Source organism: Delphinus delphis, chromosome 8 (assembly GCF_949987515.2).
Source record: "Delphinus delphis chromosome 8, mDelDel1.2, whole genome shotgun sequence".
Classification (NCBI taxonomy): Eukaryota; Metazoa; Chordata; class Mammalia; order Artiodactyla; family Delphinidae; genus Delphinus; species Delphinus delphis.
Genome location: NC_082690.1, coordinates 9,820,842 through 9,839,241, shown reverse-complemented (window position 1 = coordinate 9,839,241; position 18,400 = coordinate 9,820,842). Strand labels below are relative to the sequence as shown.

General features: G+C 41.3%; 2 protein-coding genes across 5 annotated transcripts; one reads left to right on the top strand and one right to left on the bottom strand.

Moving 5' to 3' along the window:
* Positions 1 to 3,464: 3,464 nt before the first annotated feature.
* HYLS1 (HYLS1 centriolar and ciliogenesis associated) lies at positions 3,465 to 15,996 on the top strand. 3 transcript variants are annotated; one of them, XM_060017708.1, is made up of 4 exons: positions 3,465 to 3,593; positions 7,084 to 7,133; positions 11,918 to 12,035; positions 14,159 to 15,996. In XM_060017708.1, exons 3-4 carry the CDS (start codon positions 12,022 to 12,024, stop codon positions 15,084 to 15,086), a joined length of 942 nt encoding a protein of 313 aa, XP_059873691.1. In that variant the 5' UTR covers positions 3,465 to 3,593; positions 7,084 to 7,133; positions 11,918 to 12,021; the 3' UTR covers positions 15,087 to 15,996. The 3 variants fall into 3 exon arrangements, with proteins under 3 accessions (XP_059873691.1, XP_059873692.1, XP_059873693.1); XM_060017709.1 differs by having other exon boundaries at positions 3,474 to 3,667; XM_060017710.1 differs by lacking the exons at positions 3,465 to 3,593; positions 7,084 to 7,133 and having other exon boundaries at positions 11,487 to 12,035.
* Positions 8,904 to 17,476, bottom strand: PUS3 (pseudouridine synthase 3). 2 transcript variants are annotated; one of them, XM_060017706.1, is made up of 5 exons: positions 17,423 to 17,476; positions 10,978 to 11,398; positions 10,297 to 10,862; positions 9,543 to 9,733; positions 8,904 to 9,426 (listed from the first exon to the last, which is right to left on the bottom strand). In XM_060017706.1, exons 2-5 carry the CDS (start codon positions 11,350 to 11,352, stop codon positions 9,119 to 9,121), a joined length of 1,440 nt encoding a protein of 479 aa, XP_059873689.1. In that variant the 5' UTR covers positions 11,353 to 11,398; positions 17,423 to 17,476; the 3' UTR covers positions 8,904 to 9,118. The 2 variants fall into 2 exon arrangements, with proteins under 2 accessions (XP_059873689.1, XP_059873688.1); XM_060017705.1 differs by lacking the exon at positions 17,423 to 17,476 and adding an exon at positions 14,405 to 14,423.
* Positions 17,477 to 18,400: the final 924 nt, after the last annotated feature.

Genomic DNA, 18,400 nt, shown 5'->3' with positions numbered 1-18,400 from the left:
TCATAGACACTATGCTAACGTACTTTTTCTCATTTAATTCTCACAGAAAACATACAAAGGAAGTCGAATTATCATCTCCATTTTTAAAATGAGAAAACAGAATCAAAGAGAGGCTACATAACTTGCCCAGGTCACATATCTAGGCATTGGAGGAGTCAGAATTTGAGCCCAGATAATATGGCCCAGAGCCTACAGTCTTAGCTACTATGCCATATCCTTCAATATTATTAAATGTGTCTGAAAGAATCCAAGAACAAAATAATAGGGCTGAACTAATGATTAGTGGTAAAAAAGGAACTGGAAGGAAGAGAGATGAGACTTTACAAGGGAACAAATGACAGAACTTAATGAGATATATGGAGATGAGAAAGAGTAAAAAATGATCATCTCTTGGGCTTCCCTGGTGGCGCAGTGGCTGAGAGTCCGCCTGCCGATGCAGGGGACACGGGTTCGTGCTCTGGTTAGGGAAGATCCCACATGCCACGGAGTGGCTGGGCCCGTGAGCCATGGCCGCTGAGCCTGCGCGTCCGGAGGCTGTGCTCTGCAACGTGAGAGGCCACGGCAGTGAGAGGCCCGTGTACCGCAAAAAAAAAAAAAAAAAGATCATCTCTTAAGGGGTGAGAGCACGGGGAAATGATAATACCATTCACCCTTGGAAATCACAAGGGTGAAACCAGAGGGGAAAGATGAGTAATATTTCAGATATGCTGCATTTGCAAAGATGAAAAGAAATTCACGTAGAAATTCTAATATGCAGATAAGATAGATTTCAGAAACTCAGGAGAGAGTAAGGATTGAAATTACAGATTTTGAAACTATCTCACGTAAAATGAATAGTGGAAACAAAAAAACTCTCCAAGGGAGCGAAACTCTCCAAGCTCTCCAAGGGAGCGGAAAAAAAAAAAAAGGACCAATCCTTGGGGACCAGCAACAATTGAAAGGCAGAGGAGAGAGGCAGGAGCAGAAGCAGGACAGGGTAGTCTCCCAGAGTTCAACAAATGAGAGTTTCCAGAAGAGAGCAGGCTGCCTTCTCTTTTCACTCTGTACTCTCCTGGAAGATCTCATTCTCACCTATTCCTTAAACTACCATCCACACACATGCAAATAAAAGATGAGAGGTCTACACTTGAAGGAGTTTGAAAATGTCAACAAAGGGGTGAGGTAAGCAAAGATATCATAAAGGAGTGATTAACTTAAACATGAGGATATAACCAGTTGAAAGCAATGTTCGAATGCATAAAGATGCTGATGCGTTAATTAAACTAGCTAGGCCGAATCAGGGAAAGCATCTGGAAAAGGATGCATTACTACCGAAAGGTAAGGAAACCATGTTAAACTACGTCACTTAGACACAATCAGCAAAATTCAGATTATGGGAAACTTCACAGAACAACCTGGTTCCTTCAACAGGTTGTTGAACAACTGGTTCCTTCAACAAGCAAATTGCAAGGGAAAAATATGGAGGTGGAACTTGTAGAGTAAGAGAAGCTTGAAAGACGTGTCAACCAATCACAACGTGTGAAGTGGACTGGGTCCTAGTAGAGAAAAAAAAAAAAATTACGAGGCAAGCAGAAAATTAAACTGGATATTTGATGATATTAAGGAAATACATTAAATATTTTAGCTGTAATAATAATATTGTGGTTATGCTTTTTTAAAGTCCTTTATGTTTTTAGAAATCATACTGATATATTTATAGCTTTCAGATGCCTGTTATTTGCTTCAAAGAAACACAAGAGGAGCTATGTAGATAGTGATATGGGAGCAGCGAGATTGGCCAGGAGTTAATAATTGTTGGGGCTGGCATTGAGTTCACGGAGCTTCATTTTTTCCACATGTTTGAAATTTTCCTTAATATTTTTTTTTAAAAGATGCAGTTTGGTTTGCAGGAATAGGATTTCCTTCCATATACTGTAGCTTAAATGGCCCTGGTTAAGTTTTCTTGACTTGAGTTCAGTGGATATCAAGGAACCACGAGGATTATCAAATCAGATCTAGACAAAGCTGGAGGATGAAGTGGTCCACCAAAAAACAGGGATTGAGTTGAACACAAGATACCACTTGAAAGATGACGGAAGATAGATCCTTCAAGTTATTGATTAAAGGGTTTCAAAGATAAAATTTTAACATAAAGGAGAACAAGAAACTAATGGGGGTGTGTGTGTAAGGAGTTTGCTGAATGAGCAAAGCAGTAGGTAAGAAAAATGACTCTGTCCGCTCTTGTTTCTAAGACAAATTCAATGCCACTGAAAAAGACATGCAGCTATGAGATGACGAAACCTAAACGTGGGATATTTGTTCATGAGAAAAGAATGTGTGCACTAAAGTCGTGTTAAGACACTGGAGATCTAGGGGTCGGGTCATTCAAACCTTCACAAACTACTTCTGTCTTCTTCTCCCTTGTTTATTCCTTCTTCTTTCCCCCAACAAATCCAAAGTGCCTTAGAGGTAGTGCAAAGGCCCTAGGACAAAGGGGTAAGAGTAAGAGGTAATATGAAGTTTGGAGGAAAAGATTACGGATTATTTTCTCCCTCTCACTGAATCCTGAATTTAATAGTGTAAATTAAATTTGTCACCTTCCTATTTGTTGTGAGGTGGGGTACAGAACGCTCAGGACGAGGGGGACAAGTTGCTTTAGTTAGGTTGCAGGGCAGTGATGAGGACACTGCGCTGTTAAGACCTCCACCCTTTTTCTTTTCTAGGTCTCACCGCCAGCAACTCCCAAAGCACTAGACTTTTCCCCCAGGTACGTAAACAAAACAAAACAAAAGAAAACAAATTTAAGGGTAAGATTATGCGAAGGGAGCAGACGGGAGCATTCCAGAGGAAAACCACAAGCAAGGCCTCGTTCACCCAAGGAAGTTGGAGTGGTGGGAGCAGTCTGACAGTCACTTTGGCAAGGGTTGGAGACACAGCAATGGGTCAAATCACAGAGCCTCGGAAACCACGGGAAGGACTCTGCGGATGCGCGTCCGGTCTTTATACGGAACCTGCGCGTATCAGACTCCAGGGCAACCGTCAGGAGGCAAGAGGCGGGACCGGGGGAAGTGGCTCCAACCCGGCTCTGAGAGCCGCCCTCCCCGATGTCTCCCAGCCCCACAGCCGCCGGAGCAGGGAAGGGAAGATTCCCCTGAGGTGAACGGAACGTTTAGAACACCTCTCCCCAAATCCAGCTACCTCGCTGTTAACCGAGGCTTGAGAGTCCTCTCCTCCCCTTCGGGGACACCTAAAAGCGACGCCGCCGCGGTTCCGGGTTACGCGCTGGAGCTCGGCGCGTGGCGGCCCTGGCGAATCCAAGCCCGGAGTCCCAGGCCTCCTCCCGCCCATGGGGGAGGGCCAAAAGAAAATAGGCACCAATCGGGATGTACACTTGGAAGACGTTTACCCTCTGGGCCAATAGTAAGGAGGAGGGCGGGGCCGAGGGGGCCGTACGCTCTTCGGGTTTAAATCTGGGCGGCCGGGCGGTTAACGCCAGCTTGGGCGCGTTTGCGGGTCGTGCGCCTGCGCGAGCTGTGGGACGCTAACCGAAACCTGCGGTACTAAGCTAGCGGGGCGGCGGGACTCGGTGCGGCCGATGGACGTCCGCTGGACCGGTAAGCGGGCAAAAGCTGAGAGAGATGGTGCACTGGCTCCCTAGGGCCGCCCGCCCGCCCACAGCTGTGGAGAGGTCAGGTTCTGAGTAGCGCGGCATTGGAGTTTCCCTCCCCTGGGTGCCGGTTTCCCCAGGGCGCCGTACGGAGCCTTGACGCTCCCGCCGAGCCCAGGTGTGCGGCCTGCGGAGGCACGTGTGAGCGGCGCCGTGCGTGCCCCCAGCGCGTTCGACCCCTCAAGGTCATGATGTGCACCAGCTGCCGGTCTACTGCCAGCCCGGCGCCCGCAGCGGCGAGCACCCTCGTGGTCGCCGCTCTGCGAGGTGGACGGGGCCGAGGGGCCTGTGGGCGGCGGGACCGGTGCCCGCGGGCAGCCGGCTTCCCCGGAGGCCGTGAGCGTCTGAGACGATAACCACGCCCCGGGCCAGCTGGTGCAGTCTCTGGTCTTTGTTGTCGTCGTGAAGGGAGAAAAGTCTTCTCCCCCTCTAGTTTCACCTTTTGTGAACTTCCGGATGTCACAGTGCGAGAAGCGCTTTCCCTAATGAGTTAGGATAGCGTGTAAAATTGAAGAATCCTATAGTCCTGCCCCAGAATGAAGAAAGAAAAACAACTTTTTTTTTCTGGTTATAAAAAGTATACAATCTCAGTATTTGTAGAAATAAATCCAAGCACTGTTAAGTACATATTTAAAAAGGAAGAAAATACTCGAGATTCCATCAGCCACAGATCAAAAAAAAAAAAAAAAATCAGTGTTGATATTTGGGTTTACTTAAGATGTATTCATTATGAGTATATATTTACATGATTGGTAAATGTATTTGTTTTATATAATTGTGTATTTTGAATATAACAAAGTATATTCATTTAAAAAGCAGATTATGCCTTATTTAGTCCCTAATAGTTTAGGAATAAGTGATTTGATCCATGCCAAATGTACATATGCATTATCATTAAAAAAAAAATCTTTATTTGGCTGCACCTGGTCTTAGTTGTGGCACGCGGGATCTTCATTGTGGCATGAGAACTCTTAGTAGCGTCCTCTGGGATCTAGTTACCCGACCAGGGCTGGAACCCAGGCCCCCTGCATTGGGTGCGCAGTCTTAGCCACTGAACCACCAGGGAAGTCCCTGCATTATCATTTTTAATGGGTGCATGGTATTTCTTGCTATGGCTCTACTATGCCACGTATTATTTAACCTATCCCCTAATGATGGACATTTGTTTTTCCAATTTCTTCATCAACAGAAAATAGCATGGTAGTGGTTACTTGTACATGTACATGTTTGCGTTCTTGTCCAGTTTATCTCCTTAGAATAATTTCTTGGAAACGTTTTGTGGCTTAGAAATTATGGTACATTTTAAATTCTGATTCATAATGCCAAAGTGCCCTCTAGAAAAACTGTCATCTCCCCTCCACACCCTCCTCCAACACATAGAACACAGTGTAAGAGTACTTATTTCTCCACACTCCAGCCAGCACTGGGTACTGAAAAGTCTTACCAATCTAGAAGCATAGCTTAATGTTTTTATTTGCATTATTAATGAGGTGAAACATCTTTTTCTATGTTTATTAGTCATTATTTCTTCAGTAAATCACCTGTCTTTTTCCTATTCTGCTGGTGTTTGTACCTTTTAATAGCTTTCTAATAGGAATTTGAATTAGTGATTTTGAACCTGTTACAGTATTTCCACTAGTTTGCTGTCTCTTTGGATTATGGTTGTCTTTTTTAGGGTGTTTTGTTTTCTTTTGTTCTAATACTTTTGTTCTTGAAGCTGCATGCTTTCCTTCCCAGAGGTAGAGAAATTTGTTCTAAATCTGCAATAGCCTCCCAGGAAAGTTTAGAATCTAACTAGTGATCCAGCCCTGCTATTCCAATTTAAAATCCTTCCCCTCCACCCTCAAGATCCTTTCACTTGCAACTAGGTAAACATGGGACACTGAATTGCTTAAGATTTTGACCAGAAGGTACTGTTGGGTATTTTGGTCAATATCATCTGTATTTATCTACAAAATACAAGCTGTGCTAGCTTCTATGTGAAAGTTTCCCCCTAAGTAAGGAGAAAGGATTATCAGGTCTTTATATTAAAAAGAGAAAAAACTGACAGCGACTTGTGGACCTTATTAAATTTTATATTTTATTATTTGCAAGCACCTATCTTCTTCATACATTCGAGAAAGAAAAAGTGTGCAATAATTTAACTGCAAAGAAAACATGTTAATCATAGTATAGTATACTACACATGCCATAAAAAAAAAAATCTCTTTGGGCCTTAGTATTGGAATTCTTCCAGCCCATTCCAGCCCAGAGTCCTGTTACATTTCTGTCCCTACTTTCCTCTGTTGTGTATTTATCTTTTTAGTAGGTAGTTTTGTATTGCATGAACATTGAAATGAATGGTGTAATACTTCTCACAAAGCACCATTTAATTTATATATATAATATATATACTTATATATTACATATATAATATATATAAAAACATATATATATAAAATCTCATTTAAACTTCACAACCTGTTGAAATAATTCCTTCCATTTTTCCAGTGAAGAAAGAAAAAGCTAAGCCCTACTTTACTCCTCATATTCATTTAGTCCCTACCATCGGTCTGACTCTGGAATTTATACAACGTATTATACAATACAGATAAATGAAGTCATTCTTCAGAGTTACATTTTGGGACTTCTGATTTGCTTTATCTATGATGATTGTTCTGAGTTTTTCTGTGGTAACTACCAAAAGTAATGTCATTAGATCCTTATTCTTCTAGATTTGATAATATAACCTAGTTAACCTTGAAAGGATTTCATTTAAGATCAAAGACCCTGGACTTCCCTGGTGGCGCAGTGGTTAAGGACATGGGTTCGATCCCTGGTCTAGGAAGATCCCGCATGCCGCGGAGCAGCTAAGCCCGTGTGCCACAACTACTGAGCCCGCAAGCCACAGCTACTGGGCCCGCGCACCTAGGGCCCGTGCTCCACAACAAGAGAAGCCACCACAGTAAGAAGCACACGCACTGCAACGAAGAGTAGCTCCCACTTGCTGCAGCTAGAGAAAGCCTGCATGCAGCAACGAAGACCCGATGCAGCCAAAAATAAATAAAATTTAAAAACAAAGATCAAAGACCCTGATCCTCTCTTTTGCTTCTATAGAATCTGCTAAGCATGGATGTGTTTTTTTTGGGTTTTTTTTGTTGTTGTTGCGGTACGCGGGCCTCTCACTGTTGGGGCCTCTCCCGTTGCGGAGCACAGGCTCCGGTCGCGCAGGCTCAGCAGCCATGGCTCACGGGCCCAGCCGCTCCACGGCATGTGGGATCTTCCCGGACCGGGGCACGAACCCGTGTCCCCTGCATCGGCAGGCGGACTCTCAACCACTGCACCACCAGGGAAGCCCTAAGCATGGCATTTTAGTTAGTGCTTTTTGTCCCATGTATCATTTCTTTATAGTTGACTTTTTTTTTTTGAGTGATTCCCTAAACTCTGTTCTTTTCTAGGTTTTCCTTTGACTTGAAAACTAATGCCAGTGAAAGTACATTGAAATAAGGTAGGAACCTGAAAAAAATAAAATGCTTTGGTTTGTCTTTACATGTTTAAGTGGGGATATTTTGCTATGCTCAGTGATTACGCTATCTTTACATCAAAATTAAAGGAGAAAGCAGTCATATTTTAAGGACATTTAGGGTATTATGAAATGTTGGCAGATCAATCCCAAAAACCGATGACGTGATTCAAACTCCAGAAGACCTGGATCGTACAATTGGCAATTTAGAAAAAAATCTTACTTTGTCCAGCTATTTCCCCATCTCTAAAATGGGGCTCTTTTCTGGTTCCTACTCTGCTAGAATGTAAAAGCTATTGTGTCTTCTTGCTCTTCAAAACTACAGGGTCACTTCACTTCCTTATACTATTTTATTTCCTAAACTTGGAACTCTTTCAGTGAAGTCTTCTTTCTGCGGCCCATCCACTACTGAGCATCACTGTACTATTTCTATGTTAGTATTGTTTCTAATTGTCCCATCTATTATTATATTTTACCTAGCAGCTTGAGGGTATAAATCATATTTGTATACCTGGAATTTTGAATATAGGTAGGAACAAACTAATTATTTGTTGGCAGGTAAATAAAACTTTGGATCTCATATAGTATATAGTATTATATCATAAATGTGGACTAGCAATACACTCTGCTGTGATGAAAATTGTTACTATTGAGCAGAAGGTCTGAGTTCATTTACTTTGATGTTTATTGTTTTAATTGCTATAAAGGATAATGTATTATTTAAGAGAACTTTAAACTCTTCTGAATGAATATTGGTGTTTATAAGTCACATTTTGAGGGTTACTTATCAACTTTGAGAACAAGCAAAGCCCCACCTCATTTTCCTGTCCTAGTGTGTGTCTCCAGAATGTGCTTCAATCTGTAATGTAGGAGTTATCCTGAAAGGTCCCTGCTTTGAGCCTCACACTCACTCAACCACGAAGTCCTGTTGCTTCTCCTTTCTTACTCTCAAATTCACCTACTTGTCTCCGTTCCCCTTTCTGCAAATCTAGTCTAGGCCGTCATCATCTATTTCCTTGATTGCTCCAACAGCCTCTTAATTGGTCCCACTGTCTTGCCCTCTTGCAATGCACAGTAAACCCAGAGCAATATTTTTCCTACACAATTCTGGCTCTTAATTTTTTTTTCCAGTGGCCTCTCAAGATAAAATTTAAACTTTTTTAGGAAGGCCTACAAGGCTCTAAAACATGACCCTTGCTTACCTTTCCTAACTGTGCTGTTGTTACTCTGAAGCCGTACTGCTGTATTTACAGTTATCTGAATGCAAATGCTGTAACCTTTAACCTTTCATACAGCTGCATCTTCTGCCTTAAACACAATTAAAGCTCTGCTACTTTATCCCCACTTTAATTGACTCCCACTTGTTCTGCAAGATTTAGCTTGCATGTCTCCTCTTTATAAGAGCTTTCCTTAAACCACGAGGCCAGGGATTGGTAAACTGCATGGCTTGTTTTTATATGGCCCGTGGGCTAAGAGTTTTCTCTGCATGTGTAAAATGTTAAAAAGGACTATGCAACAGAGACAATTTGTGGCTCACACAGCACTAGACTGATAAGCTTCATAAGAGATGCTGTGCCTTACCCACGTGGGTCATTTTCAGGTATCTTGCCTGGCACTAAACCAGTTAATCAAATATGTAACTTACTAAAGTTTGTATTTTTAATTTTTGACACTTGGGCAAGCTCTTTATGAGAATTGAGATGAGTAGTAAATATCTCATTTGTTTTTAAAAAGGACAGCACAACAAATCAGACACTTGCAGGATCTGGCTTTAATGAATTTGAACAAAAGGCACAGGTTTCCAGGTGTATGTAAATATATGTCCATTTTAAAATTACTTTTTGCTTCTTCCATCTCTAATTCTCTTGGACAGGAATGAAAGAATGTTTAAATTCTTTCTTATTCAAGCAAGAACTTCTTTAGCCTAATGGTGTTTTGTTGCCTCCTAGATCTTGGTGAGTTCTCTATGGTTAAATGATGTTTTTAATTTCTGTATCAACACAAACTCTCTTTGTTGGTTTCTCCAAAATAGTATTTTCTTCTAGTGTGTCATTACAGTCCCTTTTGGCTTTTGTTTCTTCGTCATGGAATAAATGTGGGTGCTCTATGCGTCCCCTACGTACAAAATGCTGGATCCGGGATTCTAATCCTTGGCATTTCGGACGATCCATTAGGGGCTTATAAGTGCGCATTTTCACTCCTTCTACAAAGGCACTGGTCTGCTTTATGACAGAGGGCTTAACATTTCTCCATTCTGTCACTCCATCCATCTTTGGTCCTATAACGTATACAATCAAGCATTACATGGATACTTTACCACAAGAGAATCACCTCCAAACTTTATGTGAATCTCCCTCCCCCATAACCCTGTATAACTTTGGTTCCCTGTCATACCTGTCCTACAGGGTACCGCAACAGAGTCCAGTCCTTGTAGCATACTATACAACATCTGGGTTTTAACAGCATGATTAGCCCATAGCTGCTGAAGGTGGGTAACATTGAACTCCTGAACTTCCCGGTCATAGATCCACTTAATATTTTCAAACTTACAGTCATACAAGACTAAAGGAAATTCTACAGCCATACTAGAGAGAAAGAGAGAAGAAACAGAGTATGAGAATACACAGCAGCCATCCAACAATTCTTAAAAAACAGGATTAGTTGGGTTAAAAGGAGAGGGAAAACTTTGTCAATATTGAGTATCTAATAGTTAAGAAAATAAAACACCATCCCTAACCTTGAACAACTTTATAATTAAAAAAAGAAAAAGGCAGCAAGCCATGGATCAACTAGTTAGGCCTGGTCTACATTAAATTTCAGTGGTAACAAGTCACCTAGAAGTGAGCTGACTTGGCCCCACCATAATGCTATAAAATTATTTAAGGGGCCTGGTCCAAACACCAGTTTCTTACTAAAGGGATAGAACAGTAACAGAAGAAAATTAAACGATACCACTCCCTGCTACATGTTCATAACATTCTACAAGTTAAGAGTAAATGCTTCATGAAGGCAGAATCAGAGACTTAGTTATTTAGACAATGGTGGGGAGAGGAAGAATATTTTAAAATATATTCTTACGTACCTCAGGGCAATAGCTGTTTTATTTTGGGGGTCTGGGTGTTTCCTTGTTTCATTTTTTTAAACTTACCTGTATTGAGGCTTCTGGGGATTTTTCTCTATGTTCAGCAGCTCATCAATAACCTCTGGCTTCTCCATTCCTTGGCCAATCAGAAAAAGGATAGCCATCATACAGCGGACTTGATGGTAAAGGAATGCCTGGCCAATCACTTCAAACTGACATAACTGAAAGGGTTCTTGCCATCTCTCCTCAGCCAGGCTCTGGCCTACTAGCTGCACTTGAGCAGACAGAATAGTCCTCTGAAAATTAATCACCCCGTTGGCTACATCCATTTTACATAAGTTCCTAAAATCATGTGTGCCAACGTACTTCTGAGCTGCATTGTTCATGGTTACAATGTCTAAGTCAGCACAAGGGAAGAAATAGCGGTAGGTCCTCTCAAGACAGCTGAACCTAGCACTGAAGCTAGGTTCTACGGGAGCCCAGGCCAGTACACGGATGTCTGGAGGGAGCACCCGATTGAGAATGTGGGTATAACGGATCTCTATAGCCGCATCGTTGACTTCATCTTTTAAATTAAAATCCTCTGAATCCTTGCCCTTTGGAAAGTGAGAACGTAGGTCAAGAGAAATCACCTGTGGAATTAGAGAAAGATATTGTTTTACAGATACAAATAATCTGAATCCTCAGTATGTACACCTAGAATATATTGGTATTGCTCGCTTTGTAGAACAGTACAATGGCCCTTACCTGTCCAAAGGCACTAACTCCTTTGTCTGTTCGCCCACACCGGTGATAGTTGGATGTCTGTCTGTTTTCTACTAGTCGAGTCTTGGTTAGAGCCTCAAACAGTTTCTCTTCTATTGTATTGTTTGTGTTTTCCTGACTGGCAAAGCCCTGATATCCCCAGCCCAGATAGGCTATCTTTAGGGCTACGTGTCTTCGACCGTGAGCGCTGAAATCAAATGCACGCTTAGCTTTTACAGCTCCTGAAGAATTTTCTCTAACGTTTGAGTCCTTGTTGTTGGCCTGTTCTTTTTTAAGTCTCTGTACCTCCTGCTCCAGTTCTTGCACTCTTTTTAGGAGTTTCTCAGTCTGGATTCTTTCTATGTCATTTTCAGCCATGATAAGACAACCTCAGGAATAAACAAATCATAGAGATCCACCCTATCTGAAAAGAGAGTAAAGAGGTACAATTTTAGTGCTGATTGCTTTGGTGATGTCACTATCATTCCATTGTGTTCAAATAGTATCTAAGATTTAATTTGATGCCTAAAGGATATGGACTTTTGATTCTGCCCAGGGATATAAGCATTAGCTTTATTATGGGTTGATCATCCAGCTATCATTCTTTTCCATCCTGTCTGGCCAATTCACAGTGGGAACGGGAAAGCAGCATCAAAAAAGTATTCAGCTATAGCATTGTTAAGAGTGGTCAGAATTTACGGAATATGTAGGTTTCATTTCTCTCTTCTTCACGAGCTGAGATGACTGAGGACGGATGTTATTGATATTTTTTTCCCCTAAAACATTTCCTTTTGACTTCTCATTATATTTGTCCCATCTTTCCAATCATAAGATCTGTTTATATGCAATATTTATGTCTACTCCAAGTTTCTATTGCTTTCCAATATTTCAGGTAAAATGAGTGGCTTGTATGTTCTATCTAATACTCAGTTCCGTCTTAAAGGTGGTACAATAAGAGCTGGCTTGATGGAAGAAACTTGTCAGTGATTGTACTTCATACTGGAAATAGAATCTGGAGTCAAGATTTTCCTACTTTAAGCAGTTTTGATGGCAGAAAGAAGGTAATTAAGCATCAAGATCTTTAAGTCAAATTTAATGCATGTCCTGATAAAAGATTTCTGTACCTCTAGCAGTTAAGTCACTCTAGATAATATAATTTAGATATCAGTGTTGAAATTCCTGGCATATTGCAATAATCTGAGGACAACTGTACTATATAATACTGGGACAGTACTAGACAATCTTTGACTGATGGTTACTTTAGTTAAAGAATATCATCTCCACATCTGTTCTAAGGCTGACTAGGTTATCTAAGTCTAGGTAGCTCATTTAGGTTTTTGCTCTTTGAGTTTCTGTATCTATGATGGATGAAAAGTTTAAATGTAAAAAATGAAACTATAAAAGTACTAGAAGAAAACATGAGATAACTTTCTTATAATCTTGTTGAAGTAGGAAAGGGATTTATAAGTAAGGCACTGTAGAAACCCAGAAACTGTAGAAAACCAAAAAAATGTGACTACCTAAAAATATGTTTCTACCAGCAAAAAGTCAGAAGGTAGATAACAAACTGGCAAGAAAAATGTAAAGGTGGTATGTATTCCATGAATATATAAATCAGTTTTAATATAAAGATCAACAAGAAAAAAATCCAACAACCTGAGAGGTAAATGAAAACAAGCATTTCATACAAAAGGGAGAAAAAGCTTGTAAATGTATGAAAAGATGCTCAAATTTACTCAATTTAAATAAATGCCAATTTATATGAGAAGTATTTTCTTTACCAAACTGACTGCAAAGAGGAGAGGGTTTGATAATATACCACCTTGGAGAGAGGAAGGAGAAACAAGATCTGGAATACACACTCAGTACAACTTCTTCAGAGGGCACCTAGCAACAGCTATCAAAATTGAGCACATACATACCTTTTGACCCACCTATTCCATTTCTAGAAATTTAATGTACACATATGCTTGCACAAGTATGTAAAAACTTACAAGATATTTGTTGTAACATTCGTTTTTAAGAACAAAAGACTAAGTCTAAAATCATTCAGGGACAGGATGAATAAATTATGGTACATCCATACACTGGAATTCCATGTACCTTTAAACAAAATGAAGTATGTCTACATGTACTGAAACAGCTGGAGCACCAAGACTATCTTTAAGGTTTAGAAGAGTTGTATAATATGTTCCTTTATGGTATAAAAGTGCATATGAATATGGAAAATTACTGGAGAAATTATAAGAAGCTGCCTTTGAGAGTGAAACTTGGTTTGGGTGGTGTGAGGTGGGGAGTCCTTGCTTTAAACTACATGTATATGTATTAGTTTTTCAGCTTAAGAAGAAAAATAGTAGAGACACAGGAAATACTGGGCAGTAGATACCTATTCTAGATCCAGACAGGAAACTGGCATTGGGTATTTGACTGGTTGGTTTGGGTACTAAAAGTTAATTCAGTGACAGGCTGTTGGGATGAACATAGTTAGCTTGGCAGCTGAAACCGTGTTATTTCTTAAGCATAAGGAGTGTATGCATTTATATTACTGCTTTTGTGATGGTTTTTTGAATTAAATCACTCTCATGGTTAAAAGCAAGGACTCTGAATCCAGACTGCCTGAGTTAAAATTCCAGCTCCACCACTTACTAGCTGTGTAACCTTGGGCTGTTTGATCTCTCAATGCCTCATGTTACTCATCTGTGAAAAGGGGATACTAAGAGTACCTATCCCACAATTGTGAGGATTACGCGAATTTAATAAATGTGAAGCACGAAAAACAGTGCTGGGTACATAAAGTGTCCCTCTAAGTACAAGTTACATGATGTACGTTAAGTATTGTGCCCCGTATCATTAGTCTCTTGAGCTTTTCTCATGCCTGAACTCACCTATCCTAGGAGCTACTAAAGATGGCAAGACTACCAGGCAGTAAAAGTGGGAGTGAATAAGAAGAGAGTGGAAACGAAAGCGGTCAATAAACTCTCGAGTTGGGTTAATGCCCCTCCAAAGTGCTCCCATACTGCCCGTACTAATCTGTATTTTACTATATACTTAACTGTTCTACTTATGACTGCCTTAGCCATTCTCTCTCCATTTCACTGCTATAAAATAGTACACAAGAAGGGAATGAACGATTTTTGGGCTGGAAATTTATTACTGGAAAACTGATTGGTGTTTTCTCTTGCAGAAGGTCCTACAGTGTAGGGGAAGCAGTGGAGGAACTTGTGGGACCTGATGGACAAAAATGGGCCAATATGGATCCAGAAGAACGAATGTTAGCAGCTGCTACAGCTTTTACCCATATCTGTGCAGGGCAGGGTGAGGGAGATGTCAGGAGAGCAGCCCAGTCCATCCCATATGATCCCTACAGTAAAGCCTCAGTAACCCCAGGAAAGCGACATGCTCTTCCCGTGCAATTGCATTACCCACATACAGAAAGCAATGCCTCTTCAGAAGCAGTCTCAGAGGCCTCCCAAAGACTCCGAAAGCCCGTGATGAAGAGAAAGGTGCTGCGTCGAAAGCCAGGTGGGGAAGTGTTAGTGACGGATGAGTCGATCATCAGTGAATCGGAGTCTGGTACAGAAAGTGACATGGATGTCTGGGACTTAAGACAAAGGCTGATGAATCTGCAGTTCCAGGATGACAGGGAATCTCCAGTTGATATTTCACAAAAATTTAGTCTACCACGTGAATACCAAGGAATTTCTCAAGATCAGCTCATCAGCTGTCTACGAAGAGAAGAAATGGGCCCTCCAGCCTTTGAACAAGACCTGATCGTTGCCAGCCGACCCAAGTCCTTTATTCTCCCAAGGCTGGACCTGTTGAGCCGAAACCGGGGCAAGGTAGACCGGGTAGCCCGCTACTTTGAGTATAAACGAGACTGGGACTCGATGCGGTTACCTGGTGAAGATCACAGGAAGGAATTACGCTGGGGTGTCCGAGAACAGATGCTTTGTCGTGCAGAACACCAATCCAAGCCTCAGCACATATATGTTCCAAACAATTACCTAGTACCAACTGAGAAGAAACGATCTGCCCTTCGTTGGGGTGTTCGTTGTGACCTTGCAAATGGTGTGATGCCCAAGAAGCCTCCCTTCCCTCTTTCTCCTTCTTAAGTCCTTTTTTTTTTTTTTAACCTGTCTCTCCTTTCACAGCATTGTTTGGGATAACCTGGTTCTTAACCTCTCTCCTTTTACTTAAATAGAAACAACTCAAAAGACCATGGAACACAGAGCAAGGACTTCACCCATCACTGGTCTTTCCTAGGTGTATGTCACGTTCGTATCGGATACCACTTAACTTCCAAATTACCACTCATATCTAGCAATTGAAAGAGGAATCATGCCAGAAAAAGAAAAACAGACCTGGTCTTTCTGTTTTGTCAGAGTAGTAAGCAAAGCCAGCACTATTTCTGTTATAAACTTGTTACCTTTGGCTAGTGTGAGTTGCTGTTTTTATGAGTGTGTTTTTAAAGTTGCTGGGCAGTAAGCAACTGCCCAAAATTAAAGAATTTTGGAAATTTGTGAATTTGACCTTATTTTTACTTAAATACTTCCCAAAGATGATCTCAAACCTAGGTTATGATTTTGCTTCCAAGCATACTCCCCATCGTACTCTCACCACCTAAATAATGAGAGCCAGAGGGAATGAACAAAAACCTGCCCTTTACACACAATCCTAAAGGAGGAAAGGTAACAGCGTAGATAACCTTAGTTACTAAAGGAATATAGTAAATCCAGCTGTTTTAATAATTTTTAACAGATGCTCAATAACAGCACTGTGACATGCAAGATTCTAACCCAAGTTTTGTTTCAGAATTATTTCAGCAATATATTGCCCTCCATTTGTTACTTCTAGAATGCCATAGTTTTTATAATTTGCCACTAAGATTTTCTTAGAAATTATGCCTGGCACTTGAAGGCTATTCCCACTCTGCAACAGAACTTCAAACTCCTAGCAGCTGGAACCAGATAGAGAGATAATAACCAAAATGAATCTGGTCTATTAGGGTACAGACCAAATCACTAATTTAGCTCACCTGAACTTGGATCTATTTGTTCCTGATACTTCTGGTCCAAAAACACCTAAAATCTGGAGGTTGTCAGTTTTAGCATTTAAGCCAGAAGAGTGACAGCAGAAATAGCTTGCTTGTTCTAGGAAAACACAGCTGTGTAACAAAAATGAATGACCTTGACCATTACTATCTGCTGAAATACATTTTCTCCGTAATATTTAAGCGACATCATTCACTCACCCAGTTCCACTGTTAGGCATTCATCAGGCAAAGTAAGAATCAGTGACTCAAAGATATATGTAGGATACATTCACTGCAAATACGTAAAAACTGCAAACTACCCAACAACAGTGAATAATTAAACGTTATACTATTAGTTACTGGAAATCTATGGTAAGCTAATAGAAAAATGCAAATTAGGTCAAACAAGTTGCAAACTGTACCGTACAATCTCAGTCATACTGCACACGCAAGGCACAAAGAAAGATCAACACACCTAACTCTAGGTGGTGGGATTAAAGGTAGTTTTTATTTAAACCTCTCTTTTTTTAAAAGTTAAAAGCCACATGGCACTTTTTACATACAAATTACAGCAAAACAATGGTTTACATCTTCATATCTCAAAGCCCAATATTACCGGATCAAAAAATTTCCGAAGTGATTATCTAGTTCAACCCCTTATATAACCGAAAAACTAGTCCAAAGGAGTTAAGCGAGTAATAAGATATTTTGGGGAAAAGAGGACTCCTGACGGGTGAAGCACAGTGGTTCCCAAACAGTCATGTAATACCTGGAGGCGGGCCACCAAATTACCACAAAGGAATTTCGTGCGTGCGCTAAGCATTGACTGTAAACATTAAAACAGCCGTCGCTAGACTTTCAATGTATTTTTTGAGGTTAAAAAGGTTTAGTCTCGAAAATATTTGTAACCAGTGGAAGTAGTAGAAAGAGCATTCCCCATGATAAACTTTTAAACCAAAGAAGGAAGCAGGGGTAATAGCCAAAGGATTAGGAAACACGCACTATGATCACTAATACTGGAAAGTAATTCCCCAATTTGAAAATCGTTGCCACGCCTGCCCACCCCACATACTACTGGGATCCCGACCTCTACTAATATTTCGTTTTATGAGCAAACAAAATTCTAACTGAGGAAGAAGAGATTACACTCCGCAGTCCCAGGGCCCTCAAGGAATCGAATTAAATAAGCTCCTACTGCTGCACGTTTCTGACAAGTGCTCCAAGAAGCACCAGACACAAAAACACGGTCTTTAGCGAGTTCCCATTTCCATGCTCTAAAGAGCGCTTTCCTGAAAAGATCAAGGTATGGGAACAGGGGCTTAGAGGGAAAGAGAGAAACGTCCATCTGTTTGTCCCTCCGTCCGTTCCCCTTGGAAGAACCCAGAAAATAACCCACCCCAAAGCCCCCACATTTACCTTCCGGTCGTCGGCCACGCAGCTTTTCTCGAGACAGGAAGCTGTCCCTTTGCGTTTTCTACGCGCGCGTCCGGGGCCTCATGGGAAATGTAGTACATCTTCATGGGAAATGTAGTTCTAAGAGCCGGGAGTGCAGGCTTGACGCTGAAATCTGCCTAATGTTTTCTAATCTAGTCACCAATTGTCCACCTCCAACAAAACAGAATCTGGGTCCTGCGGTAGGAGAAGAATAAAAGGATAATTTCTAGTGCGCTAAAATAATAGAAAACTAAAATTAAAGAACTTGGTCTGATTTTATTCGTACTTAAATTAGTAGAAAGTTATCATTGAGAGTCAAAAACATTTACAATTAGAATCCACATGGAAAGGCTGAAAAGGAATGTGATAATCTCAAAACAGACGACTGAGGTGTCCGAGAGTGACCGAACAGGGATGGGGAGTCTTGCTTCAGCACCACGGAGAGATCATAACTAGGTTTTGTTTGCGCGTTTTTCTAGAGATGCTGATCGAAACCGCAGGATTCCAGTTAGAAAACTGGCGGGGGTGGGGGGTGGGGTGGGGATCTGGTTCTTTTGTCCAAATTTAGCAGTCATTAGTGCACAGAATCTATCCCGGACTATGCAGGTGAAGGTAGCAGGTGAAGGTTGTACCGAAAGGGAAACCGTTTTCTCCGGATTGCTTTACCAAGAGGCGCGTATCAGAATTAAAATGAAAATAAATCAGTATGTGGAAACATCACAGGTATCTAGTAACAGGGACGATAGAGCTTGAACAACTTCACTTCCTCGCTGCCTCTTTCGCATTCGAATTCATTTGTCAGATGAAACTCACCAATTCTGACTCTCCACTTTCCTATGCCATTCACTAGCCTTTCTAACATCCTGCAACGCAGAAGCGGAAATTTCGGGGGGACGCGGGCAGAAGAGCTTGAAGCGGGGTGGAGGGGTCCTGCTTCACCACCAGGAGAATAGTCTGGGG

Bases quoted from the DNA above. Each gene is read 5' to 3' on its own strand.
- PUS3 (XM_060017706.1), bottom strand. From the start codon at position 11,352: ATGGCTGAAAATGACATAGAAAGAATCCAGACTGAGAAACTCCTAAAA. The intron at 10,863-10,977 runs GTAAGGGCCATT...CTAATTCCACAG, and splicing joins GAGTTAGTGCCTTTGGACAG to GTGATTTCTCTTGACCTACG. The intron at 9,427-9,542 runs GTATGACAGGGA...TATACGTTATAG, and splicing joins TGCGGTACCCTGTAGGACAG to GACCAAAGATGGATGGAGTG.